At 37.8% G+C, this 27,853-nt stretch overlaps 1 protein-coding gene across 12 annotated transcripts in view; it reads right to left on the bottom strand.

Moving 5' to 3' along the window:
• The window catches only part of TJP1 (tight junction protein 1), a 191,096-nt gene that overhangs the window by 12,679 nt on the left and 150,564 nt on the right, over nucleotides 1-27,853 (bottom strand). For 8 of the 12 annotated variants that reach the window (XM_050309290.1, XM_050309292.1, XM_050309289.1 and 5 more), the window contains 20 exons: nucleotides 24,703-24,827; nucleotides 24,388-24,490; nucleotides 22,714-22,993; nucleotides 22,004-22,107; nucleotides 20,994-21,162; nucleotides 20,490-20,634; nucleotides 15,391-15,527; nucleotides 13,069-13,174; nucleotides 12,074-12,224; nucleotides 11,432-11,540; nucleotides 10,570-10,789; nucleotides 9,977-10,161; nucleotides 9,746-9,841; nucleotides 9,243-9,325; nucleotides 8,026-8,236; nucleotides 7,381-7,481; nucleotides 5,855-6,208; nucleotides 3,564-4,463; nucleotides 3,157-3,251; nucleotides 2,434-2,658 (listed from right to left, as the gene is read on the bottom strand). In XM_050309290.1, coding sequence (XP_050165247.1) covers nucleotides 2,434-2,658; nucleotides 3,157-3,251; nucleotides 3,564-4,463; nucleotides 5,855-6,208; nucleotides 7,381-7,481; nucleotides 8,026-8,236; nucleotides 9,243-9,325; nucleotides 9,746-9,841; nucleotides 9,977-10,161; nucleotides 10,570-10,789; nucleotides 11,432-11,540; nucleotides 12,074-12,224; nucleotides 13,069-13,174; nucleotides 15,391-15,527; nucleotides 20,490-20,634; nucleotides 20,994-21,162; nucleotides 22,004-22,107; nucleotides 22,714-22,993; nucleotides 24,388-24,490; nucleotides 24,703-24,827 — 3,899 coding nt within the window. Of the gene's footprint in view, nucleotides 1-2,433; nucleotides 2,659-3,156; nucleotides 3,252-3,563; nucleotides 4,464-5,210; nucleotides 5,463-5,854; nucleotides 6,209-7,380; nucleotides 7,482-8,025; nucleotides 8,237-9,242; nucleotides 9,326-9,745; nucleotides 9,842-9,976; nucleotides 10,162-10,569; nucleotides 10,790-11,431; nucleotides 11,541-12,073; nucleotides 12,225-13,068; nucleotides 13,175-15,390; nucleotides 15,528-20,489; nucleotides 20,635-20,993; nucleotides 21,163-22,003; nucleotides 22,108-22,713; nucleotides 22,994-24,387; nucleotides 24,491-24,702; nucleotides 24,828-27,853 lie in introns of all 12 variants that reach the window. The other 4 variants (XM_050309301.1, XM_050309299.1, XM_050309300.1 and 1 more) reach the window with 2 other exon arrangements.

Here is a 27,853-nt window from a genome sequence, read left to right as displayed (position 1 = left end):
ATCTCTCTCAACCATTAGCTGTTCTGCAGCACAAATTCAATAGTTGTGTACCTCTCTCATGCTTTCCAGCGTGCCTGACAACACTGCAGAATAACAAATGTACAATGAAAGCTTACAACACTCTCCATCTGAAGACTTTCACAATCCTCACAATTACCTGATGAAAGCCCACAACACTTCTCCCAAATCATGACTTGCATTTACAGTGGTAACACAGTCAGTGCCTACAGACCAAAATGCATCATCTATGGGTAACGCTGGGTTTTGTATGTGAGAATAAAATGTCCCAAATTACTGCAGGAAGGCCAGTCAAGACAGTTTTCTTTGGTCTGTGACTATGATGCCCAAAGAGCAGGACAGCTCTACCCTCATCTTTCCATCAGAAGATGCTGAGCAAGTGAAAAGAAGGATAAGGATCATCCTTGACTGAGAATCAGAACTGGTTACAGATTACTATATGCATTCCTTCCTTAGCATATAAAGGAGCAAAATTAGAAATAAAAGTGAAACCTTTAAAACCTATCAAGCTTTTAGAAATAGTCCAATATTCTCAGTTCACAAAGACAGACAGTGGATGATCAGAGACAATGTTCAAATGAATAAGAACAGGATTCCCAAGTCCTAGCTCAAATCCTGCAAGCACTGGAATACAGCATATCAAGTACATGAAAGACACCTTGCACATACACTAGATATTACAAAACTTTGGCTAGTCAATTTATTATTTCACTCGAAAAATCTCATTTACATTAAGGCTGTCAGATTTTCAGCTTCATCTGAATAGTCCATGTTTCAAGCAGGAATACAACAAAAGCCTTCAAAAATGCCCAATTTTCAGGCTGCATGCAGCAGACCAAGATAGCTTTTCACAGTAGCAGCTAAAACACCTTGTTATAGTTTGAATCAAAACAAATTTAGGTAACTGTGGAGAGCATTCACGAAGTTTGTGTAAGTATCCTCCAAAATAGCCTGCTCTTTACCTGAGCTAAATCTGTTCATGAGCTTTCACATACTTTCTGTATCAAAATGTTCCAAATCAAGGAAGCAAAACAATACAGGAAACAGATGTTTCCATCAACAGATTAAATTCTGGCCTCAGCAATATCCCCTAAAGGCTCATTTTCCTAATGTCAAACGGGGCTTACAATCCTGTCTGCAGAAAAAATGCATTTAGAACTTCAATAAAGCAAAACCTTTGCTATGAAAGATGTTTAAGCACTACATATTAAACTAAGGAAATACTTTGTAACATTCTGTTTATGATCATTAACAGAACACAATCAATGATCTGGATGAGGGGGTTGACTGCACCCCCTTCACTAAGTTTGTAGATGACTCCAAATTAAGTGAGTGTTGATCTGCTGGGGGGCAGGAAGGCTCTGCAGACGGATCCGGGCAGGCTGGATCATGGGCTGGGGCCAATGATGTGAAGTTTAACAAGGCCAAATGCCAGGTCCTGCCCTTGGGTCCCAACAACCCTCTGCAGCTTCAGGCTGGGGGCAGAGTGGCTGGAAAAGGCCCCAGGGGTGCTGGTCAACAGCAGTGGAACGTAAGCGCAGGTGGGCAAGAAGGCCAAAGGCACCTGGTTTGTGTCAGCAATAGTGTGGTCAGCAGGACCAGGGCCGTGACCACTGCATCTCCCCTGCACTGGGCACAGGTGAGGAATCTCAACAGTTGTGCTCAGTTTTGGGGCCCTCACAACAAGAAAGACATTGAGGTCCTGGAGCATGTCCAAAGAAGGGCAATGGAGCTGGGGAAAGGTCTGGAGCACAGGTCTGATCAGAAGTGGTTGAAGGAGTTGGGGGATGTTTAGCCTGGAGAAGAGGGGGGGTCAGGGGAGACCTTGGTCACTCTCTACAACCACCTGAAAGGAAGTTCTAGTCAGGTACGGGTTGGTCTCATCTCCCAGGAAACAAGCCATAGGACAAGAGGAAGGGGCCTCAAGTTGTGCCAGAGGAGGTTTAGGTTGGGTATTAGGAAATATGTCTTCACTGAAAGGGTTATCAGACATGGGAACATGTTGCCCAGGGAAGTGGTGAAATCACCAACACCCTGGAGATGAAAAGACATGTAGATGTGGTTCTTGGGGGCATGGTTTAAGTGGTGAACCTGGCAGTGCCAAGTTAATGGTTGGACTTAGTGGTCTTTTCCAACCTAAACAATTCTGTGATTGTATGGTAATAAGTGGTAAGCAAAAATAACACCTGAAGGTCCTGAAACCTACAAAAATTATTCATTTACCACAACAAAATTATGCAGTTATGTATTTTCAAACTAAAGCTACATCTAAACAGAGAAACTGACTTCAGGAACACAAAATTTCAATTCAGTACCACAAATCCCTGGAATTCCATTGACAAGGGCAGGATTTCTGTTGTAGTCCCATATGCCTCCCTACTTTTTCAAATAAAAAAAAAACCAACCCAAACTTACTTAGAGTAATTGCTGAAATTCAGCTGATTCTGTGAGTGTATTGGCTTAGGGGGTTCAGGATGATGGCTGGCAGGAACCTGCGCAGATGGCTTATTCTCAAAACTCCTGCGATCGAAGTATGAGAGCTGCTTCCGATAATACTCCTCATCTTCCTCAGGATCATAATGATTTGAACGTACAATATCTTCAGGTGGCTTCACTTGAGGTCTCTGTGGTTCTGGGGCCCTAACCAAGAATAATAATATACAGTTGCCTTGCCCAGTTGAACAAGCATAATTTCACCTGAATTACAATTCCATTTTATAATCTAGTTAGTAATGAGCATGTCATTCTTATAATTGCACACTTGGCCTTTTTTATCTATATTATATGAAAATTAGACAGCTGTGACACACCATAAAGAAAGAAAATTTTTATTTCCGTTTGATCTTACCTTTTCCCTTTTGTTTTACTTGCTAATTATCTCAAATATACATAGAAAAAAGTAACATGGAGATCTTAACATGCTTCTTCCTCAAAAATGCTGAAAAAACATGTCCTTTCCCCAGTTCCCAGCAATTATGCCCATGAGAACTGACTTGGTGCCTTGCTTTACTGTTGACACAGAAATCATACTGACACACTCTGACTCCTCTCTGCAGTTTCCAAATTGAACAACTAAGATGTGTTTTTGAATATTCTAATCCCAAAATGAAAACTAATTTTAATCAGTTATGTATGTACCTGTAAGTTGTTTTCTCGTGCTCATACTGGCTTTGAGAAGTTGGTTTTGGACCACTCACACTTGTGAGTGCAGGCTTAGGTGCTAGTTCTGGAGGCTGAAAAGAGAAGCACAGCATATTCTCACACTTAGAAAACATATTCATACACTTAGAAAGATAAGGCACTTCATGATTAAGAAAACTAAGACTGCCTTCCTTCCCCCTTAAATATTAGCAAAAGATGAATTGGTAAGGTCCCCATCGGCGTTTTCACAAAAGTGCTCAGGTTCTGCTTTTAAAACATACCAGTCAGGTTGCTAAAAGGCTGTATCATAAGCAGTAAAGCTTTGTTTCCAAGACAGTATTTTACTTCTTGCAGTGGAGTCTCATTAACAAAAAAGAACAAATTAAAAACCTTAAATTACTTGCCTTGACAGTTGATGTATCACTCGGGTCCTTCATTTTTTCCAAAGATGGGGATCTTCTCCTCTCAAATATCTTAACCCTACTTCGCACAGACTGTGGTTTCATGGCTGGATCTTCTTCTTCCTCTGCTAGAGATGGTGGTGTAGGCAGTGGTTTACTGTTAGAAGGCAAAACTTCTGGTTTCGTTTGTGATGAAGCGGGAGGAGGAAGAGAAACACCTGAAGTGCTATGAGAAGGCTCATACTGTCCAGCTTTAGTATTGTAAGCTTGAGGAGGACCTTGTTCATAGCCCCTTATATGTGGCTCAAAGTACTGCTTCGGTTCCGGAGACCGAGATATGGCTGACTGGTATGGCTGAGCCTCTTGTTTGTATCTACCATGCGTGTCATATCCCACAGCGTGCTGATCTTCGTATCGCACTGGTGGCAAGCTGAAGTTTTTGGGTGCATGCTCATAGCGAGGTCTGCCATCATAGCTCATCGCAGGGGGTTCCTCAAAACGAGGTTGTGCTGGGTAATAGCTGCGGTCTGTGCTCTCTTCTATATTTTGTCTGGAATCAAGATCCCGAGGAGGCTGGTTTTCATAAGCTGTTCTTGTTTGGTTATAGGGCTGTTTTTCCTCATAATATGCCCAGTGTTCCTCATAGGGAGGCACACGGTCATCATAATGTAGGCGAGGGTCATAACCACGAGAAAACTGATCTACATAGTTTGTAGAGTCATACCTGTATGTTGACTGTTCATAGTCCCTACTCGGTTGTTTTTCTGCATACTGAGCCTGGGATTCATAGATCAGATTTGGGTCTCTTTCCTGTTTCTGTACTGGGTGATTAATTGCTGGTTGTTTTAAGACATAGCTTTGTCTGGATGCTTCTTCATTAACATATGGATCCTTTCGGTATACCTGTTAAAAGAGAGAGACACTTAGTTAAAATGAAGAGTAACTGCAGCTGCATTTGAAATGTAGTATTTTAAACAAATCAAAGTTTTAAACATTGCCTTTAATTTAGCTAAAAAGCAGAATAATTTGATGCAGCTGTTTGCAACCATAGGAAGCTCAACTTGGTGATTCAAGAGATCCCTTTCAGTCCTATTTTGAAGCAAAACCAGTAGATTAAAAGGGAAAGACAAAGGTAAGAGCCGTATCTTTGGGATCTTATGTTTTTTGCAGGATCTTATCTTTTTTGCAGGATGTGGAAAAAGTGGGAAGTCAAAAATGTAAATCGATTAAGATAGTTCTAGCATTGCCAAGGAAATAAACAGAAGTCACCCAACAAACTCGACTTAACTTCCTGATCAATAATTTGGCTTAATTTAAAGTATACAAAAAACTAGTGAAATTTTAAGGAAAAAGGATTTTTCTCAAGGCCTCATTAACAGCAGAACATTGTCAAGCTAAGAAAGTCCCAGGTCAAGTAAAATCAAAATACAGAATGCAGCCTTTTTTAAAAAGTCATCTTTTTGAGAAGTGAAAAGGATAGTTTGAAGCCATGCACACAGAACATCAGACGATGCTTAGCAATTCAGAGGCACTGTTTTTGGTAACCTGCATAATCTCTTAAAGGCAAAAAAATTAAAAGGAATTCTTCAAATAAAGGCAAAACGAAGATCATGTGTGAGCTTGATCAGCACAACAATGTGGCACAGGTACCTTTGCTGGGTCTATGTGCGGCGATAAGGACGATGGCTCTTGATCTCTTAGTACTATATGAGCTCCCTCAGTACTCGGTGTTCTTAAGGGGCCCGCTTGTGGTTGGTAAGAGTTGTAAGGAGCAGCAGTAGGCTCCTCCAGTCTGACATTAGTTAGGTTTACGTTAGCATTTACTGCAGAGGTTGATGAGGTTGCAGGGTTTGATTCAGGCAACGGGGAAAGGTAAGGGACTGCAGGTGAGGCTTCTGCTTTCTGTGAAGTGTTTAAAATATTTTAAATATACTGCTATTGAATCAATGCATGACTTTTTGATTTATATTAAAATAATTTAAGTGATGCTTTGACTGATGCAGCTAAATGTAGAATGAAAAGTACTCAAAGTATCATGCACTAGCACTTCCAGAAATTCATTAGATTGAGGATTAAAAAAGCAAAACATTCAATCCCCCTCCTGTCAGAGTAAGTCACTAAAACAGGCAGGGCAATCTGATTCTCCAATTCATTGTAACATACTGTTGCTGTTGACAGATTCTTGTATGCACTCACGACACTGATAAGTAGAATGTAAATGGAGATTTCTTGATAAGAGAACTTGCAACCTTAAGAAAGTATATAATGGTCAGTACATAAAACTGCTTTCTTACCGGCTGAGAAGTAGTGGTTTTAAATCCTGAAGAATCCATTCTGAGATTTGGCTGTGGCTGAGCTTGAGATGCATAAGTAGGGTAAGTCTGAGTTTCATGATGCATTCCAGAAGAATCTTCTCTAACCGGTTCAGAAGAGCGTGTAATAGCAGATTCAGGAGGAGTCCCAACCTCATCATTCAGAGTTTCATCCAGTTCTTGATCAGTATAAGCACCCCCTTCTGTGTCTGTGTCTTCATAATCAGACGTGTGTCTGCTGTCTGTGCTGTACATGGAATACTCACTGCCAGGAGCGGAGAGGTAAGAAAGGCGGTCATCGTGTAAATCAAGGTCATCACTTGTAGCACCATCTGCCTGTGTCAAAATTAGAGTACACATTTATTGAAATACCTTTTAAAGAATCCCCTTTTTCTTCTAATGTAAATATTGAAAATTTTTTTGCAAATAATTGAAAACTGAACAAATGGAATGCATCTATATTGCAGTTCAGAACAACACAAAGTCTGGTAGTGGAAACGTTAAAGTTATATTCCAAATCCAGCAGCACAGCAAAAGTATGAAGATTCAGCAGTTCTGAATATCACAGGGGAGGAGAAATCAGGGGAGGTTTCAATCACTGAAGATGTCAAACTTAGACCTAAAAGCCTTTTCTGCAGTCTAGCTCTTACAATCATTTTACTAAAGGGCCAGATGCCTGTCAGTGTACGAGAGAGGACAGTGCACGTGTTCGCAAAAAAAAAGTGTTTGGAAAGATACAGAGCTGCACTTTAGAGGGATATTATGATATCAGAATTGTTACTTTGAACGTAGATATAAGGAGGTGAAAGGAGCTAAAATCTAATTAAGAAACACATAGCAATAGCCAATTCATCATTTGCTACAAGTAAGCAAACAGTTGGCATTTCACTCGATAATAGTTCGAGATGATGGACCTGATGTGCACAGATTAACATGCAGCTTGGGAAGGTAAGTGGAGTTTTTGTGGGAACAGAATACCAACTTGTGATTTTGCACCTGTGTTCTCACAACTGAGAAAACACAGTTCTCAGAAAGGTCAAAGAACATGAATATGCCATTTGCTTTTCTGTTAGTGAAAAAAATCATTCATCATCAGGCAATCCTAACCCCCCACACCCCACACGCAGCAAGATACCCAGAAGTTCTTCAATAAAAACCACCCAATCCCCCCAAATTGTTCAAAGCATTATATATCCTCCAGTTAACAGCAGCAGTGTGCAAATGCTCCCTTCCTACACTGCTACATGCATAAGGACAACTGCACAGCTCTCCTTAATAGAATAACTGCATTAACGTAGTGACAAAATCAGCTTTGAGCACAGCCACGAGGCATTACTGCTTCAGATCTTCAAATTAGAATTAAAATGAGGAGGGAAAGAAGAAAAATACACTTCATTCCACAACCATCAGGCCCTATTGTAACACCATGGTGTTGCAATGAAAAAGAAGTAAAAAAACCTCTTATAAATAAAGTTTTGCCATTTCTCTTTAAACATATAATTTCTTACCTTTCCTTCTGAAACCCACACTAGTTGGTTCTGTTGCTGCTGAATTGCTTCTTTGAGAGCTCCATACCATCCTTCATTCATTGAATTCAAGTTAATGGTAGCTAGAAGTACAATAGATTAGTTTGACTTACGATCTCTGCAGAACTATGAGAAGGATCTGCACCATGACTAATAAAAGCAACCTACTACCTAACTAGTAGGTTAAAACTACAAGATTTAAATAGTAATGTAAATATTAGTATCCAAAGCAACCTTAAGGTATGATGTGGTTTGGGGCATTTTATTCCACAGGAAATACTGAGTCAACAGTAGCTCAAATAAAGCGAGGCTTCGATTTAGCCACGTTAAAAAGAAAGTTCCATCATTTTCCTTTTTATTCAAATTTTGATTTTGGCTGATCATCCTGCAAAGCCACCAGATCTATTACAAGTATCATTTTGAGTTTTCAGGTTGCTTTACATTCATGCAGTCATGTGCAAAGGATGCACACACCAATTAACTACTGCTTATTGAATGGGAAAGTCTGAACCAGTCAATCACTGCTTGAATTAGTCCATTTGCAGAAAATTCTGGAGAAAGAAGCCTCTCTCATCTTGCCTTCTTTTCCCTCTCAGAAATGCTAATCCAGTATGTCCAATTACTCACTTGTGAAGAGGTGGTGATTATTTTTGCGGAGTTTGTGAGCTCTCTCATACAGCTTTCTGGCACTTTTTCGCGATTCTGGGCACAACCTCATTCTCATGGTCTTTACTCCTTGCTTAGAATCAGGATTTAGGAACACTACAATAGGATACCACTGGGCATAATTCAGCCGGTCCACTGCATTAGGAGTGACATCTAATAAAGCGTGTTTGTCCTGTTGTGATAAAAAGGACAGAGGCGAGGAAGTGAATAATTTATATACTATATGTAATTTTTTCAAAACATACTCCACACATTTTTTTTGTATTACCTTTACAGAATTCATTGGTTCACAGTATTGATTTAAATCCTTTTCCTATTTGAATACCAGAAGAAACCAAACCAATTCCAACACCAGCCTACGTCGGCATATACTTTTTGAACTGTAGGACTGACTGCATAACTCTAATATTTTAATATTTAACCCCCTTTTTAAAAAAAAACTCAAAGAAACCAGCCACTGAACTAAAAGTACTGTCCTATTAGTATTCTGTGAATAAAAAAAGAGCAAAGATTGAAACGTAAGACCTAGTCTCATTACACACCTCCATTCTCCTTAAAAAAAAAAAAATAAGTCATTCTGAACGCAAAACTTGGCCAGCTTTCATTCAATGCAATCAAGCACAGAGCATGAAGTCTACCCACTTTGCTGCTACAATAGCCTTTTTCTCCCCTTGCACTTAAGCACCCGAAAGGGTTCCAGTTTGTTTTTAAATACGGAAATAAAAAGGCAAGCCTCTTATCATGAACTAAAAAGTTTTAAGTATCTTAAGAAAGGGAAATAGAAGAACCCTTTCCCTTAGTCTTTGCACAAAAAAACAAAGTCAAATAATCCATCTGTACATTGGGGTGGGGGAAGACTAATAACTCCATAAATAAAGTAACAATTTCTACCTGTTATGTCACACCATGGCTTTAAGTGAAAGAGAAAACAGCTTATAACAGCCTTAATGGAGAGAGGACAACACTTTCTGGAACAAAAACTACAAGTCATGGAGGCTGCAGTTATTAATATGGAGAAAGCGATGTGTTCTTTTTTTTATTAGCCAATAGAAAGATGAGAAAATTAACGTTAAAGCAAACATAGTTATTATTCTACATTTAAAACAGCTAACATTTTACTTGATTATGCCAGTTTTACCCTTCTGGTGTTAAAGGTAGAGTGACAATAAAAGACTTACTCTATCGATTATCTGTTTTATAGTGTGAAGACGAATAATGCCAGAACTACGTTGATCAGTACCAGCATCTCTTGGTTCACTTTCTGGTAAAGAGGACACAGTTAAAAATCTATTGTACATTTACAACATATTCTACATTCCCTCATTAAGATAAAACAAACCTTTTCATAGCTCAAATGTGATCCCAAATAACACATGAAAAATCACTTATAAAAAAATCACATCTTGGCCAAAAAAAAAGAAAAATCACATATTTACAAAAGCACTAAGAAATAGGATAAGGTACAGAAATAAAATGAAGTTTGAGAAGGCTATAAATAGAACTAATACTACTTTTATCTTCAGACAATTATCAGCAACCATACAGTGGATTACATTTAGTCTGTTCCTTTATATTGTCAATGTCTTGTTAAACATGTTAACTAAAGTAATAACGTAAAAGAAATTTAGCCAAAGAAAGCTGACTATTTCCTAACTGTAGAAAAACTTGATTTCACACTTACTTGCAATTTGAAAGATATCTGGTTCTTCTCTAGCAAGTTTCTCCCGTGCAACATCAGCAATTGGACCAAAAATGGTTACAGGTCTGAGAAACCCAGCTAGAATCAAAGGCAAAAGAAAAGTCAAGATATACTGATTGCTTAAAACAAATGCAAGATACTCTTAAACACACTGGCTACTGTAAATCAAACCACATAGATCTGTACTGTGCAACAGTAAGAGTAAAGCCATACCTTCCCGAAGAACAACTCTTTCATAGGCAGGAAACTTCGTCTGAACAGGTTGGGCAGAAAGATCTTCTCTGCTTTTCCGGAGATTTCTTTTTGAGCTTCGCAAACCTCGGAATCTCCAAAAATCTGCTCGATCTCCTCCTGCTGTCTTTGGAAGTGTGTACTGTACACTGGCTAGTTGTTCCGCTCTAAGATGACAACAAATCCCAGTTATCAAGGAAGTCAGGTTCTAAAGTAATGCTTGATGACTAGCAAGCTTACACCTTTAAAAAAACACACCACCACTACCAGCCTAACCAAGCTTTCGTTGTTTCTGTATTAGGAAGTAAAAGACAACTACTGAGTTTGATATCACATTTCTAAAACTTACTATATCCTTGTCTCTTGTACTGAAAAGAAAGTTTATTTATAGACTGTGCAGAGTCAAAAGTAAATCCAGAGATCAGATATTTTACTTCCATTTAACTTGCGACACTTTTTCTGACAACCAGTTCTATAAACTCATGTCCTACAGACAAGTCCAATCATTCATTACAAAGATGCAGAACTTAAAATTGTAGCTTTAAATCAGGAATCGCAGTATTTTAAGATCGTACCTGTTTTTGTTAGGTATGATACCTCTTTCCACTTCCTTATGGTTCTTGCCAATTCGAATTGCCAGCCATGACCCCAGTTTACCGTTGTACAGAGTGTCCACCACCCGGAACACTTCACCTTTATTGAAACTTAGTCCATAAGGTGATTCCTTCTCGTATTCAAAATGAGTTCTGATATAGAAAGAATCCCCTACATCAGACTCAACAATGCGACGATAAACTGGTGGGAGAAAAAAAAAAAAAAAGAAAGAAATCCTCAAATATTAAGTGTTACTTAAGTTCAAGTCACGTCCTAACGGTCACAAGAGTTACTCAAAGCAATGCCTCACTTTAGTTTTCCCTGTTCTAAATATACAATACTACTTCAAGAAGCCTCAGTGTCTCAGAGCTGCTCTATTTTAAACAGCACAACTATTTATAGAAAACTCTACTAACATAAATTCAACTTTCATAGTCAAAAATTTGATGCAAGTGTAAGCTTAATTCGGAATTAGTCTTATGAGGAAAGAAGTTTGTATGTGCACGCACATCAGTGTAATACTCATTTTCAATGGCATAACTACAACAGCCTCTTCTGCTTCCACCAGGGTTTAATGCAGATACTTTTCTCAGATGTTAGGGGTTATTTCTGATAAAGTTTTTTGTTTGGAGTTTTGTTTGTTTGTTTGTTGGGGGAAGTAGGGGGTTGCACTGTTATATCAATCTCTAGTCCATTTGCAGTAGTAACTGATTCCAAATCTAAAAGAACTTAATAGTCTAAGGTGCCTATTTCCTGCAAGTCAACAGTTAGTTATCATTCACTAGACTTTTAAATTCTATTCCAAATAGTTTTCTAGATTACTTCCAATATACAAATATTTACCATCTTTCTTCTTCTGTGCCAAAATCGTTACTTCTTCGCCTTTAGGAAGATCAAGCAAAAAAAGGACAGCTTCTTCTCTGATGATATTTGTGAAGTCTACATTATTTACCTGGTATCAATGAAGTAATCAGTTTGATTTAGCATACGAGATTATTACAGAGACTTAACTATACAACAGGAAATCTGAATCAATCTCTACGATTTTTTTCTTACTCAATTTCATGCATACACACCAAGTACATGTACCTCAAGATGCCTCTTGTAGCTCTAAATAGTCCCACTTTATTTCTCAATAAAAGCAGAGCTTCTGGGATATTGGGTAGCTGTTCATTTTAAACTCAATATTATGGAGCACCTATAAACATCAGTAGCCAGAGAGCCCTCTGACAATTCAGTCACACAGGAGTTAATGAAATCAAACAATTTTACCAACTGAAATAGTCTATAAATTATGATGTAAAAAACTTACTAACCTTCCTAACAACAGCAGAGTAAGAAGAGATTTTGCTGCTATGAAGTTATCTAATAAGTACATGCAGAAAAAAAACCTGTCTGAACTACAAAGGCAACATATTCAATCCTACAGAAAGAAATCTACTTTGGTACAACAAAACACTTGTACTGTTACTGGTTTTGACATACCCTGAGAATCTGATCCCCTTCCTCTAATCCTTCTTTCGCCGCAGGGCTGTCTTCCAGAACACCAGCTACAAATATGCCAACATCATTGCCACCTGCCAGTCGCAAGCCCACACTATCTCCTTTTCTGAATTTTACCAGTTTCATGCTTGGCCTAGGGATTTAAAAAATATTCCACTTAGAGGTCTAATAGCATAAAATACTCTGGTAAATTCGAAACTGAACACATGCAAAGGAGTAATCTGCCCATTAGTCAATTAGTGGGTATTAAGCTATGCATACTATTAACTGCTTATCAACTGCAGCATTACAACACTTATTAGCAGCACTTCAAAAAAATCCACCTGTATTTACTAGTTTAGTGGGGTTTGTTTGTCTTACATTCATAGAGTGATTTAAGTGAGACACTGACACTCTCTTCCAAAAATGTTCTTCCACTTAAAAAGCTGTGCTGGTGTAGACATCTATTTTGGCTCTGAAGAGATTAATATGAATTTGAGATGAAACTGAACTAGAATCTATTCTCATGTGCACTACTGCCCATAAAGGAGACCCCAGTTGAAGTAGACTCATTTCCATGTCAGGAAACTGTACATTTCTGGAGTGACCTTTACTCAGTTCTTTTCAATTATTATGAAAGGTAAAGTATATGCTATATAAATAGTATCTCTCCTCTCTCTGAAGACGGGGACAGGGAAGCAGGGGTAAGGGTGCTCACGGAGAGACAAACTGCAAATTCTTTTCACCTGTTGATCGTTCGAACAGTTCATTTCCATACAAATTACTAGACTTTAAAATGGTATATTACACAATCTACGTGCCAACAAGGCTCGGGAATAAATCTAAAGTCTTCATCTTAATATTTCTGAACAGAAGTATCAGGACAGCATGTTGGACTTGACACCAGACTATGTATATGGGTTATTCACCACTTTGGATACAAGCTTGGTTTGCTCAAGGACCAGGCAGTTTGAATAGTTTATTTAGAGTTACATTACCGAAGCATTCCATCTTCATGAGTTGAGTTGGGTAAAGGACCATCAGATGGACTGACTGGTAAATCCACATCTGGCTGACCTCCTTGTGCGTACACTGGCTTTGGTTCTATTAAAATATCAAAAGATTTCCAATGTCCATTCAGTCATTTAAAGATCAGAAAATTTAACTTAGTTCATGACTTCTTCAGTAGCCTTCCTCTATCCTGCCTAGATCCAAAAAAGTGAAATTCTAGAAATTTACAACAACAGAAGACACTCTTATGCCATTCAAAGCAGTGTGATTTCCGGTCTAATTATTACTTCAGTAAAAGTTCCTAAACTTCCTCTGTACTTCATCAAGTAGCCCAAATTCATAAAACTACAAGAACTAGAAGGCTTCCTGCTCCCAAGACAATTTTCAACAGTTCTGTTTCTAACCTCAGTTTATCTGACCTAACTTCTTTATTTTCCATTGGTTCTTTTCCCTGAATAATTGAATTTTTTAAATGAAATAACACAAACACTCCAACTACAATGCCTTGAAGTTGACAGATTTCAGTGCTTACTTTGGTCCAGGTGGTGGTTCCTAAGGCTACGCACTTAGTGTGGTTCTGCTGCAGAGATTCCCTGGAGTCTCTGTGAGGAAATGGGCCCTGCAGGCTTCCCTCAGTAATGAGCATTAACAGGGATTCTTCTCTGCTACACACTTGGTCACATTACAAGAATTTATATTTAAGGCTGATCTCTGCACACTCAAAAAAAGTTCATTTCAAACAAGGTTGGCTTCAAACGAGTCTAATACCTCTTATCTTACCAACAACCGTGCCACCTTCCTTTCAAATCACTGAACGGACTAGTCTGAAATTGGGAATTTCAGGCAACAATGTGTTATAATGCCTTTTTCTAAACATTATTTTGGTCCTTACCATACCATAATGAAGCATTTCCCTTTAAGTTTTTCACGACCCTTCCTTAGACTAAGCCTCTGAAAATTCCTCCGAATAAATACTCTCCCTTTACCCTTCCTTGACACAATCAACTATGACAGTCATCTTCCCCTTGCCCTTAGTCTAAGTAGCAAACTGTCACAGATTCTGCCAATGACCTTTCTAACACTTTCATTACAGTCTTTGAAAGATCCTAACTTCCCTATAACTTTCTGTAAGGTTGTTAATTAAATATTATCTTTATGTACTGGCCCTAGAACTCCTCCACTCAAATTAAGTCCTTCCATGTACATTCTATTCATTCAAGAATAGAATATTTTTCCTTCTCCACCTACCTACAAAATCCCCACAGTACTTATTACTTGCTTGCTGGTCCCTCAAACCAGTTATTAGTACACTACTTTGGATTAAGAAACCTCTTAAGGCTCTCCTATTCTGTTTGGATTTGTATTATACCAATTATTAACCTTCAGTATCTTACAGAAACACAGAATTCATCTATCTCACTACCGCATCCTTTTTCTATCCCAGCAAATAGAAACTTACTTCATTTACATATCTTCATAACCCCACTGTAAAATGTCACCTCCTACGACAATTTTTTTAGCAATGGCTGCCATATCAGAACATGTGTTCTTATTTTTAAGAACTTTAAGGTCTATCAACATCATAACTCTTTCAGTTCTTCACTAATGTACTGAACGTTACATGCAGAAGTGTCGCTGCTTATCCCTTAAGTCCTCAAATATTCTCAAGTTTGAATGTGCTTTTTCTCATCGTACTCAGCCTTTCAAAAACTGCTCCCTCTAAGCCATCTGCACAGCTTCTTTTTCTCTACTTGTAATTTCACTGAAGTGCCTCATTCTGTAAACAAAAATCTTGCAAGTCAGCCTGCCTGGACACTGTCCTGTCACCGTTATCATCTTAGGTTTTTTTCTTTGATACACCATCTGGCTTTTATTTGCTGCCATTTAGCTTATCCTTCCCTTTTGGGAAAAAGGAATGAGATTTTGTTCTGATTTTATTAGATGTACTGCCTTCCTGGTCCATGACTGTACATCCTTGTTATAAAGTCTGCTTACAGTAACCCATAAAACGAAGTTTACTGCTAAACATTCAGAAATTACAGTTTGCTTGAGAAACCAGTACGAAGCTTTTCACAAGCATCACTATAACTACAAATCTAAACACTGAAATTTGACTTGTTTTCAGGACCAAAACTTTTAAAATATAAATGGGATTATGGTTAAAAAGACTGTTCGTATTCAGAAATAAAAATAATTAGGACTTGTTCTAAGACTTTAGAAATCATTCCACAAATAACACAACGGTATAAAATCTTTACCTGTCATCCTTTCTCAACAACATCATGATTCATATATTAAAATATTTTTACCTGGTAGTGGTGGAGTGTGTTTTTCAGTTCTCTCCACTGTCACTTCTTCCACAGTTTTAGAAGTATCATCTGCGTTCTTTACAGGTGTAGAGACAGCTCCTGGTTTAGTTACTCTCTCATCTTCTCTGCTTCGAAGACTATATTGGAAAAAAATATTCCACTCTGCATACAGAACTGTTTCTATATCTCAATATACTAGGTCTAAAGAATAAATACTTTATTTCATAAAGTTGAGGGCAAAGAATTGCCATTACTATCTAATAAAGTTTTGTTCTTAAACTATCACATTATTAAAAATCTTTATCGTTTCTAAATCCAAGAGTTTTGTCCCTGATCCCATGTTAGACTTCTCTAGGTGTGGCTATTTAGAAAGCAGCAGCACATGGTGACACAAACTGCTCTCTGCTTCAAGCACAAAAGTGTTGTATACTGAAAGCTATACAAGGAACTGAGAAGTAAAGGGAAGAAGGGAAGAAGAGCAATAACAATGATCTTTTTTTCACTCCTTCCTGTGGAAATCATGGATTTTTAGACTTAACTCTTAGGCTTTGCTGTGAACAAGTTAATTTATCTGCTCCTTTGTGTATTAGCTGCCCTGGAACACAAGTGCTCCTGGGATGGGTCTTGGCAGGGCTTTGCAAAGATAAAAAGTATAACACAAACACATCGCTGACTTCTCAACTTTTCAGAGAGGATGAGGCCTTCAATCCATCTATTGCAAGAAAATAGTGCTTCTCACACGCTCAGTCATCCATGCATTTTAGTGAGAACTTGCTGCTTCTTATGCATTTCCTATACATGTTTATAGCATAGAGCAAAGGCATTTAAGACATGTTAAAATAGGAAAATAAAAAAGCGTCTCTTGCTCTTTAAATGAGGAAAGCAACAAAAGTTCCAAAGAACACAATTGCTATTCCTTGAGCTCAAAAGATCAGGTATTCTTATATAGTTGTATAGAGGCAGAGCTACCAACTGTACCACAGCAAAACTGAACAGAACATGTGCTGCACGTTGAAATGTTAACCACTACACTGCTATCTGATGAACAGTAAAAAATTTAATAGGGTTGAAACAGATGAACACTAATAATGAGCTAGAAAGTCATCTTCCTGGGAGTTGGCAAATAAGCATGTATATAAGGAATATGAGAGAAGACAGACTCAAATCCCAGTTTTTATATAATTTGAGATTTAATTGCCAAGAAGGGGAAAAAAGGTATTTCCTCAAAGATAATAGTGGCTTGGTCAGAAGGTATAAGACCATCTGCTGTCAAAAAGGAGAGGTCTGTGTTGAGGGAAAAAGGAGAATTCTGCATTACCAACAGCTAGATGGTGCTACTAGGCAATAATGAGCATCACTGTCCATAAAGCTCAAATGCATCAAAAAAAAATCATACAAAGCTAAGACTGGTTATCCCAATCAGAAATGATACTTCATGAGTGGGAAGTATGACTTCACAAAACAGATTCCAGCAAGTCTACTCATCCAAGATGTGCAAGAAAGAATAAAAGAAATTGCAAAAACTGAAATACAAGCAGAACGTGCTTTCCTGAAGCAATATGAAGTTTAAAATGTAAGGAACAAAGCTTAGCTATTCAGGCTACAACTTCTCAGTGCATTCCTCTGCCACTTTTAAAACTGTGTGCCTGAAGGCAGCTAAACAAAACAGAATACAGAAAAATAATCCAAGCACCACAACAATCTAGAAAAGCACCCCTTGCATTGTAAACATAGCAGCTTAATTTTAAAAATCCTTTATTTATGCCCTTATCCAGATAAACTTCCTTTTTTGGGCTTCTAGAGTTCATTAAAATGATGCCAAAACTATTATGTGTAACAAAATGAAACGTAAGCATTTATCCTTCTATCTCATTCCTAAACATCACTGATAAAAGTTTTCTTATTCCTCTTTCAGATTTTCAGTTTGGGTGCATAAGCTAAAAGATATGTATTTTACTTTCAGCACTAGACTAAAACATGACTGGACTCCTCATTCCCTCAAAAATAGCTCCCAGCTTGTTAAAACCAGACACATACATTTAGCTATCAAAATGAATGCTAAGCATTCTAGAAACAAAGACATCCTGTAGTAGTGTAAGCTACAACCAATTCCACTCCCCAAAGATTTTTGGGTAATGAGCACTAGTTAATGAGATATTACAGTAAATTCCCCATGAGCCCTCTCTACCTGTTTCCAAGCATCTCCTAACATTTTAAAGAAGCACTATTCCAAAACTGTAGCGTCTGTTTTCCTTTAAAAATAAGGCCAAAAATTAATTAACTAGCCAAAGACAAAATTAATTTTACATTTCCTCTTCACACAGTCCAACCCAGTGTACTTTTATACTGCTTTTACACCTGCATACATCAAGAGTGTAAATACCTATCTAAAATATAGACACTGTGGGCACAGCCCAAAATAGAGTCAGGTAAGTAGCTGAAGCAATAGGCTCCTAGACTGGGCTACTGCTGTGTGTGTAGGCAAATGCACCCTGCCAACTCAAATGCCTGCAAAAGGTCAGGTCTACTCTACCTAAGACATGAAAGTTTCAGTGGGAAAAAGCTAATAGAAATGGAATTGTAATAGAACAAAAAGGAAACATCAGAACAGCAGGAGAGTAGATTTTTTTCTTGACTTTGCTTAAATTGTCCAGTAAGCACTGAATATTTCACACTGCAGGATGACACAGGAAACAACTTTATGCTGCCACTGGTTCTAGGAGATGGAAACTTGTTAAAAACTGACAGCTGCACTTCCCAGGAGACAAAAGTGTTGCTCACTGTGTGCCCCGTGACACTATTGTTTAGTATCTGTGTTGTGTCAGGGTCCCTTTTACCTCACTTCCTCCCCCTGCCATCCTTTTTTAAAGTATGCTTAACAGTAGCACTTTTGAATAACAAAATGCAGTCAGCTACACATTAGTGCCTTCCACTGTTAGCTATTACTGCAGAATAAAATGGGATTACCTGAACACACAGAATGTTTGTACAGAGAAAGTTATGAAAAATATGAATTGGCAGGCTCTTCCCAAATGTGTTTTTAGTACATCTTAAATTACTTAAAGAAGAGGAACAATCAAGTGGTATCCTTCTAAAGATATCCATAATTGGGTTGATTTTTGTCCTATATTGCAGTTTTTCAGCTTTTTTTTGAAAATGGACAGGACCAATCTGTCATGCCAAAGCAGTACTGAAGAAAGTCTGTTGGCAGATTTCTGTGCTCTAGTGCACACCCACAAGTTGTCAGTCTATAGTTAAGCTTGTATGAAAGGACTAAGAGGATTCCCCTGGAATTTCCCTTCTTGTTAACATATACAAACACTTGGCAGAACAGGGTCTAAATAAAGACTCATTATCTTCAATACATATTTTAATGTCTTCTTAAGCTCAGTTGGAAGACTTTTTGCACATTTCTTCCTCAGCTTGTTCTCAAGCCTTTTTCTTCCTTCAGATTTTCCACCTAATTTTTAAAAAATTAAGTAGACACAACTAATTTGATTGTACAGTAGATCTGAACTTGCACAAACAACCACTACAAAGAGAAGTTGCTCTCAACATGTTTTTCTTTATGTGGCTCAGGGCCCAGATTTTCTGATCTTGAAAGGGACACGTCAAACAGGAAATCAAACCATGCCAAAGTAGCTCTTGTTCATAAGATAGAGCGGATGCATTCAGAGCTGAGATAACTTCAAAGTTCCTTCTTGGGAAGGATTTAATTCTTCCAACAGTGTGGTCTAAAAGGAGGAAGTGACCATCTACCTAAACCACTGCAATAGGACAGGAAAGCACCAACACTAGGCTAAGTCAGTCATAGTTAGAGTTTTGTTAGATTTTTTTTTTTTTGTTCCTCCCTCCACAAGCCCTTTCAGGCTGCACTGGAAATGCAAGTCACGACATACAGGTTTTAAATATGACAGATCCCACGACCTTCACAATCAAACTCCTGCCTCTGGCACCCTGCTTTTAAGTTCTTCCCACTAATATGGAGTTCCTACTTGAAAACAAGCTTTCATGCCTTGTGTTTTTCCAAACAATATACACAGAAGAGAAGCAAAAACACCTGTAACCCCTAACCCCAAGCAGGTATGATCTGTCCTGCAGTTTCATTAACCCTTAAAAGATTCTAAAAGCCTTGACGGTATAAGTGTTATTTTCCCCTTCAGCAAACCAGACGTTATCAATAAGCTATCAAGTATATCTTGATTTTATGAAACAGTCAGCTGCAATTTAGTTTTTTTCAGAGTTTTTGAACAGCATCTGAAAATCTTCAAGTAGAGGTTCTGAATTTGGAATTTGCATAGACAATTCTAACTTCTGCTCCATCGTGAGCACTCAGAAAGTAAACTTCTCCTGCAAGTATCTCATAGGATCTGAACTCCAATACTGAAACTATTTCAACAAATTGTCTATTTCCAAACTGTGGAAATGCAAAACAGGACAGATTTGTTATTCAAGACTTAAGTTTCACATGGTAGGACAAGAAATTCCAAACCACATAGTACATTACTTCTCTCTGAACTTGTACAAATTAGACTTACCTACTAAAGAATTATCATCAATGTCCCGTTACCAAGTTCAAATATTAAAAACTACACTGTAAAAGCTAATTCTACTGTGCAATACACCTTATTTTGTAGGGATTAAATGTATTCAGAAACATAACTTTTAATGAAGGCTAGTGAGTAAAATAAAAATCCTATGCCTAAGCAAAGTAAGATTTCAACAAGTTTACCCAGGTTGAACATTCAATAGGAATTGTAATACAGGTTATTTCAAATCTCCTTGCAGCCAACTGCTTTCTGAAAAAACAATATAACTGCATATTATTTAATAACATATATCATTATCAAACTTACATTATCTTTCATAGAACCATGCTCTACAATCACATTTTAAAAAGGTGTAACACTGAAGAAAGTTCTGTTTCTCCTCAAGTCTAAAAAAACAAGATCATTACCAGCTGCATCTCTTGACAAACGTCGTATTGTTACCTTCAGAGTTCTGCACCATATTTGTTATATCACATAAATCCAAGCACTCCTACAACTTATATGTCACATTAAATAGTTGATTTAAAAATAATACAATGCTGCCATCACCTGCCGTTGCTGGGCTGCTGTGGAGAATGTCTGGAATGGTCTGAAGGCTCTGACCTCTGGTCAGGAGATCGTGAACGACTGCGGCGAGGCCTGTCATGTGATCGGTTGGAATGATCTGATGCCAGCGACTGAATTTCTGAGATGTCTGTTAAATAAAAGTTGTTTTTTCATGAAATGATTGTAATTTAAATGGTGGTGTGACCTGCTCAAATGGGAATAAGCTTTTGCAGAGAATTTTTATGAAGATGTTAAATCTACGCTTATTATTACAAAAAAACCTAAACTTAATATTCCTGAAAGAACAATCACAAGAATAGGGACTGTATCTTTTCCTCCACTGTTTTTGAAGGTGTGGATTTCAATCACACTCAAACAAAAATTTACCCACATGACAGCCTCACTCCTAACTCTTCTCCCCCCCACTCTCTCATCCCACTTCGGTATTTCACATCTTGACAACACGGGGAATTCTTTTCTCTTTAGAAATTAAGTTTTTATACTCACCATCTCTTTCTGAAGCATTAGCAGAATGAATACTGTCAGAAAGATCAGGGACATTCAACAGTGTGGCTCGTTCATCTCGTTGAACAACCATCTTCAACTTGCCTTTTGACCTTTCTATTAGTGTTTTGGCATCCGCTAAGGACATATTTTCTGTCACTGTGCCATTTATCTGGAATAGAGTACGAAAAAAACAGATATAAATTTACTAAAAAAAACCAGCAAATCTCCAACAAAGACAGTGGTGTTTTGTCTGATGATATTTAGAAATAGGTAGAGATATTTATCAAATTACCAATGGAAGACTGTTGGGCTCATCCAAAATATAATATAGAAAATTATTTTCATCTTTCAAAGACAAGGCTTCTACCACTAATACAAAACTTTTAAAGGTTAGATATGTTTTTTGAATCAGCACTGCTATATTCAGAGTAAGGAAGAGTATGTTTTCCTTCACCTGACACATTCACAACAATGTATTGAAACAAAAATTGTTAGTATGAATTAAAAATCATAGAATGGCCTGGGCTGGAAGGGACCTTAAAGACCATCCAGTTCCAAGTCCCCTGCTATGGACAGGGACACCTTCCACGAGACCACGTTGCTTAAAGCCACTTGCCCTGGACACTGCCAGGGATGGGGTGAAACACAAAAATCCCTGGGTATTAACCTGAAGGCAAGTCTTAGTGTTGTGCAATAGCACAGTTCCACACCATTATACTGTACAAGCAAGCACATTGGGCCAAAGTCTCATACTCTTCCAAATATTTTTTAATATGTATTTAGAGTGGGCATTATTTATCTGAATATGTCCTAGGGAATAATACCACAAGGCTAAATAATTTTCCTTTCCTAAGAGACACTGATTTATGCTTTAATGTATTGATCTTCAAAATAATTTAATAAAAAAAAATTACACATCATCTACTAACAATAATTATGATATTGACATAGCCAATTTTAAGAGTTATATCAATAAGTTTTGCCTTTGAACAGACACCCATATACTGTACCTTCAGTACAACATCTCCTTCCTGAATATTGCCATCTCTTGCTGCCAGGCTATCCTGTGATATTTCTTTCACAAATATGTGACTTGCCAACCGCAGACCATACTCTTTATATAAGAGAATAAAAAAAAAAAAAAAAAAACAAAACAGAAAACTGATGAAGTTAAAGTAGGGGAAAAAAAAAAAGAAAAGAGGGAGGTATCTGGAGTTTTGTAACACTGCTTTATACAACATTAATACAGGAAACACGAAGAGGAGAGTGAACTTGGCACACAAAGGGTTGTAGTGGAATTATGTTACACATTTACCATTATATCAGTCTCTTTTTCTAACTCTGCCTATAATCAGAGCTGTTGTTCAATAGTTTAATTTAGGTGCTACTTAAAATTTTTCCTCTTTCGAACAAGGCAACCACTGAAGATTCAGCTACAGTGTAGGTATACAGTTGCTGACTACCAGCTGCACAGCTGGGATTTGTTTATACTATATAATACTTTACCCTTAATTAAGGACACATCTTTTGGAACATGAAAAATACCACCAGAAATACAACCAGCAGTTTTTAAGTTTCCAGCTAGTTACTGGTAAAATGGGCAAACAAACTGGCAAGAGCACTGTTCGCTCAGCCCATGAAACCCTGAACACAACACTGACTGAAGTAGTTGGCATTTAACAACCAGCCAATGTTTTAGCAAGAGAATAACATAAGTTACCTTCATTTTTCCTGGATTTCACCAGTGTTACTTTGGTGGGTTTTGCAGGCTGACTGGAAGTGACAGACCTCCTGTCTGACCTTGGTGACAAGCTTCTCTCCCTGCTGGCACTCCGATCTCGTACCCAGCTCTTCTCATGCCTTCTGCTGGCACTTGGACCACCACGGCTGCTCCTTGGATCACGGATTTCTTCATCGTAGCTATCGTCCTCATTTTCAGACACTGGTTCAGGGTCTGGTCGAGTCACTGGAATCTGAATTTTCTTCATCCTTCGGATAGTCTGCAACCCAACAACAGATATCAGCCTCTGGCTGTGTAATGCTGATGGTGTCATTAAATGTCAAAAGCCAAGCTAAGCTCAAAACATACAGATCTATTTGTGAATGCTCTGATTGTTGCATCCTCATTATAAAGTTATATCCAATTAATAGAGGAGACTTACCTATACAGCTTAGAGTTGGTTTTATAGTTGTTTTAGTTCTTTTTATTTTTTTTTTTTTTTGCAGTTTTGCAAAAGCAGCAAAAGGATAAGAATCAGACATTGTAGCACAACACAATCTGTCTTCAGAGCTGCATACTTGAATGCCCTCTCCCTGTTTAAACCCATTCATCAGTTACAGGCACTGCTAAGAACCTCTTCTGCTTAACATGTCATCTAGTGTATCCTCAGTGTGTTATTGACAGTAATTCTCCTCAACTTTGAAGGTTCCCAATCTTCCAAAGAAACGCAAGACACGGCAGAAAATCAAAGGTGGTTTGCACTAAGGCAGACAGTTGTTTCCAGAAAATGACCCAGCCCTCTTTAGTGCTTTGCCATGTATTACAGAACCGAACAAAGTTCTACCATAAAGTTTCCATTAATTACTTTTCTTTACATAAATCGGCACACGGAACACTTACAATACTGAGAGCCCTGCACAGATTGCCACACATTGCCTTCTGCAAACTTTAAAGAACCGCTGCCAATCTACAAATGCACATCACACGTTTTCTTCAACTGCATTAAAGCTCGCTAGAGCACTAAAAATCTGTCAGCAAAAAAGCTTTTCCACAAGGCTTAGAAATCTGTTTTCACGAAATAAGAAATTTCTAAACATTCTCTATTTTTTGTTCTATTTTTTGTAACAAACCCCAAACTTCTACAGAAGGTTGGATTACTACCCTTTGGTGATGACCTGTTCTGTTTTGCAAAGTTCAAAAACCAACCACTTAAAATAAGTCTACAAAATTATAGGAATTAAGATAATTATACTCTATTTGGCAAACTGTTTACTGAGCATAAAAAGAATCATATTAGTGCCTGAACAGCTTGTAAAGTCCCTTAGCATATACTAGCCTTTGAAAAACTCGGTAAAAGTGCATCTAAGAAAGTGAACAAATATTAAACAAAGCTCATTTCCCACAATTCAGCAATCTGAGAAGAACTTTACCATAGTAAAGAAAAGGAACCTGAAGTATCCAGTGCCACACTGTGCAAACATCAGCACTCACATTTTAAAAAACATTTTGCATGACCCCCTTGATAAACATGTCAAGATCCTCATTTAAACCTGAAGCATCACACAGGTATTATTCAAGTCTCTTCCATCACAGCTGTATTTCACAGCAGATATTACACCATTTCACTTTTGCTCTATAACTATGGAATCTTAAATCTTCAAGTAATTCACTTACAATTTTGGCATTCTTCCCACTTTTCCTCAGCTGCTGAACAGCAAACGCATGCTCGACATTATCCATTGAAACTCCATTAACCATTGCAACGCGGTCATTTTCTCTAAATGAAAAACATCACAATGCACAGTATAAACACTTTATGCTGAGAAGAAAATATTAGGGAATAGGTGTCCCTGAACGAACTACCTATATTACAAACCTACTACACAGTTACAGATAAGTATCTTGAGAGCAAAACAATTAGGAGGTTAAGCAACTACCAACAAAGATGAAGGCTCCCAAGTCAGAACCCAGGTATAGTCTGGCACTTACTGTAGCAGTCCTTCTGCTGGGCCTCCTTTCAGCACATCAGAAATAACTATTGATGTCTCACCACTCTGAAAGTGAGGATTATCTCTTCCTCCAGATATTGCAATACCAAATCCAAATCCAGGGGCCTATAATGTAACAAAAGAAATAGTTTTACTTTCCTGTATCTAATGGTCACAATTTGCATTCCTCTGTCAACACTGAAAGGTCCTATCAGATGAATACAAGTCTTTGAAAGAAAGCAAGATCAGTGAACCAATCACTGCTATGCAATTCAATAACAGGAGACAGATTAAAATAAACTTTTAGAAGTCAGAGATTTTCAGACTAACTACCAATCTCTTCCAAGACAATGAGTTCCAATTTGCACTTTTAAGGCCTGCACCTCAGGTGGTCATCAGTAAGACCTCAATCTTCAGTAAGCACAACATGCCATATCACTGTGCTGTGATACTGACTCAAACCCCTATCACTTCCTGCAACATCTTTGAGCTTTCACATGATGGTACTTACCCAGCCTGACCTCACTTAGCTCAGGAACTGACAGGACTGCAGCACACAGGAGTATGACTGCAGGCTCAGTTCTTACGAATAATAGCAAGATCACTTGTACCATTAAATACATCAAAACCTTGTCAGCACTTGCAAATCATCTGCATCTTAACAAAAATAATTCGCTTCAATCTTTTCCCTCTAGGGTGACCTGCCACTACAGCAAGGTCAATGCCTCTGAAAAGTTACTCCCTGTTAGATATTTCAAGATACAGTAGTGATGGTTACACTTCTGCCTGGAAGCAGCAGGGTGGGAAAGAGGCTTTCTAAATATAACCGATCTGCAAATGATCCAGCTCTTTCATCACTGCCCAGAAAACATTTTGAGGATATTATCATTTAAATGCTGTATTTTGCTCAGTAATTTCTTTTAAAATTTTCAACTACGCAAAACACAGTCACTGGATGGAAAAGATCAGGTTTCAGTCTATTCCACCCCTCCACAAAGCATACACTTCATCCTGGCAGACATAGCCTTTTCTTTTTCAGACTTTTCAACCAACATGACCCAGCTTTAGCAAGGAGTTTCATAACCTTACAGTGACGGCAGAAGCAACATGGTAGTCTGTATTTGGCTGCAAGACATATGATATTCAGTTTTTTGGACGCTAATTACTGCTCAGAAAAATCCCCGTTTTCTATTTCCCCCTAACGCAGAGGTCGTAAAAAGATGCTCCAGATTTTGCCTGTAAGCAGTGAATAGAGGCAGTAAATAGGAACACACAGTATTAGAACAGATTTGGAGATTCACTGTTCAAGAATTGATTTGAGCAGGTAGCAGATACTGTTGCCAAGAAGGAAGTTGGGCTAAATGCAGGGGAGTGGGGAAGGTACACCTTACAGCTTACATCCATTTTAATTCATTAGAGAAAGACTGGACATCTTTTAAAGATATATTCCAGCTACATCAACAAGAAATCATGGCTGGGATTCAAGGATTAAGTGAAACCTGGTGCCCTGCAGGAGGACAGTCTAAAGGATATTAATGACCACGTATGACCAGAGTTGAGATTTACTTTGAGTTTTACTTTTTAACTAGTCAAAGAGAGCATACAATAGCCTACAAAAATATGTTACAAAAAGCCCTTTCGAAACAGTAGTATTTCTCCTTTCTGAAGCCACTGCTTCATCTTTCAGTTTTCCATTACTCTAATGAACAGCATTTAGCTTGCACTGTATTTGGGTGGGGAAGGAAAGGGAGAAGAGAGATAATAACAAAGAAATTTATGTCAAACTTCATTTAGATATTCTCCATGTTTTCTTACACCATAAACAAAGAAATTCTCATAGTTCTCCTCTCATGGTAAGAAATACAATCAGGCTAAGGTCAGCAGAAACACCTTATCTTTGTACATCTTATCTTTGCTGCTTGACACACTCTTTTTATAAAGTAGATTTGCCAATCAGATAACCAATGTTAAGATGACTAATTTCGCACTTTTAATTTTCTTTTACAGAAGCCCTGAAACGATGCAGTCTCATATACAGGCAGCAGTCAAAAAAAGCCACAGGTCAGATCAAGGGTTTCTAATATGATAACAAAAGTCTTTAGAAACACTCCCAATTAAAGAGTTCAAATCAAACCCTAAATCTTTCTGAAAATTTAAGAGCTTATATAAGAAACTTTTCAGTAAAAATCAGCCCACCTATTTTTCATTTTATCCTGCTGCCTACTATCATCTTGAGAGATAAACAGAACTACACTCAGAAAACTAAGTCTAGCTCCTAGATGTGTCTGGAAATAGCAAGATGGTGATCCCTACAGATTATACAAGATACTAATATGTATCTTAACGAAAAAATGCATTTGAAAAAAACAAAATCTGTCACATCAACTTCACCAGTCAGATGTCGTAGAAATAACACAAAAAAAAGCACTGTACTAGTTTGCTCTCCCACAGCAGGGCAGCACAGGAGAGGCAGAAAGGTAGGTTCATTTCTTTGGGGGAAAGAACTGAGTTTTAAGCATGAACAAACCCACACAATACATAAAGTGCATGTTTCCTTCCTCAAGTCCTTTACACTTAAGTATATAAAACCAGAAGATCTCTCAATGAAAGGAACTGTAGCTATCTGATAAGCTTTACCTGAACTTGAGACTGGCTTAATCCCTTAAGAGCTAAGTAGCAATCCAGCCTGGGAACTTGTAAGGATGGTAAAGAAATGGAACAAAAACTCTTTGTTAGAAATTGAAGCCCTTTATTCCCCAAAAAGTTTCTAATGAGTCTTTTGACAGTAGTGCTGGAATTGACCAGTAAAGCCTCTTCCCACTGCCAAGGAGAAATTCGAAGCACCAATTTAATATAAGAATAAAAGGTTGTGGTTTTGTCACCTGGCACGTGGAAATCATTCTTTGTTTGCTTTTAATTGGTTAAATTAATGCTATCAAAGTTATTATAGCTCCTGTTCAGTAAAAGATGACACAAGAATCCAAAAAAGGACTGCAAGAAGTACACATCATCAGCTTTCAACACCTAAAGAAGAGATACTTACTCAGCTAACAAGACAGTTACACCAGTACAGTTGGCAGAACTTCAGCATGCAAAAGATCATAATCAAAATTACGAACAACTTTCACATCAGTACTATAAGTAGAACTTGT

Source organism: Myiozetetes cayanensis, unplaced genomic scaffold (assembly GCF_022539395.1).
Source record: "Myiozetetes cayanensis isolate MyiCay16 unplaced genomic scaffold, myiCay2020 scf14, whole genome shotgun sequence".
NCBI classification, from domain to species: Eukaryota; Metazoa; Chordata; class Aves; order Passeriformes; family Tyrannidae; genus Myiozetetes; species Myiozetetes cayanensis.
Note: the sequence above shows the minus strand (reverse complement) of the source record. Positions and strands in the feature narration are given on the sequence as shown.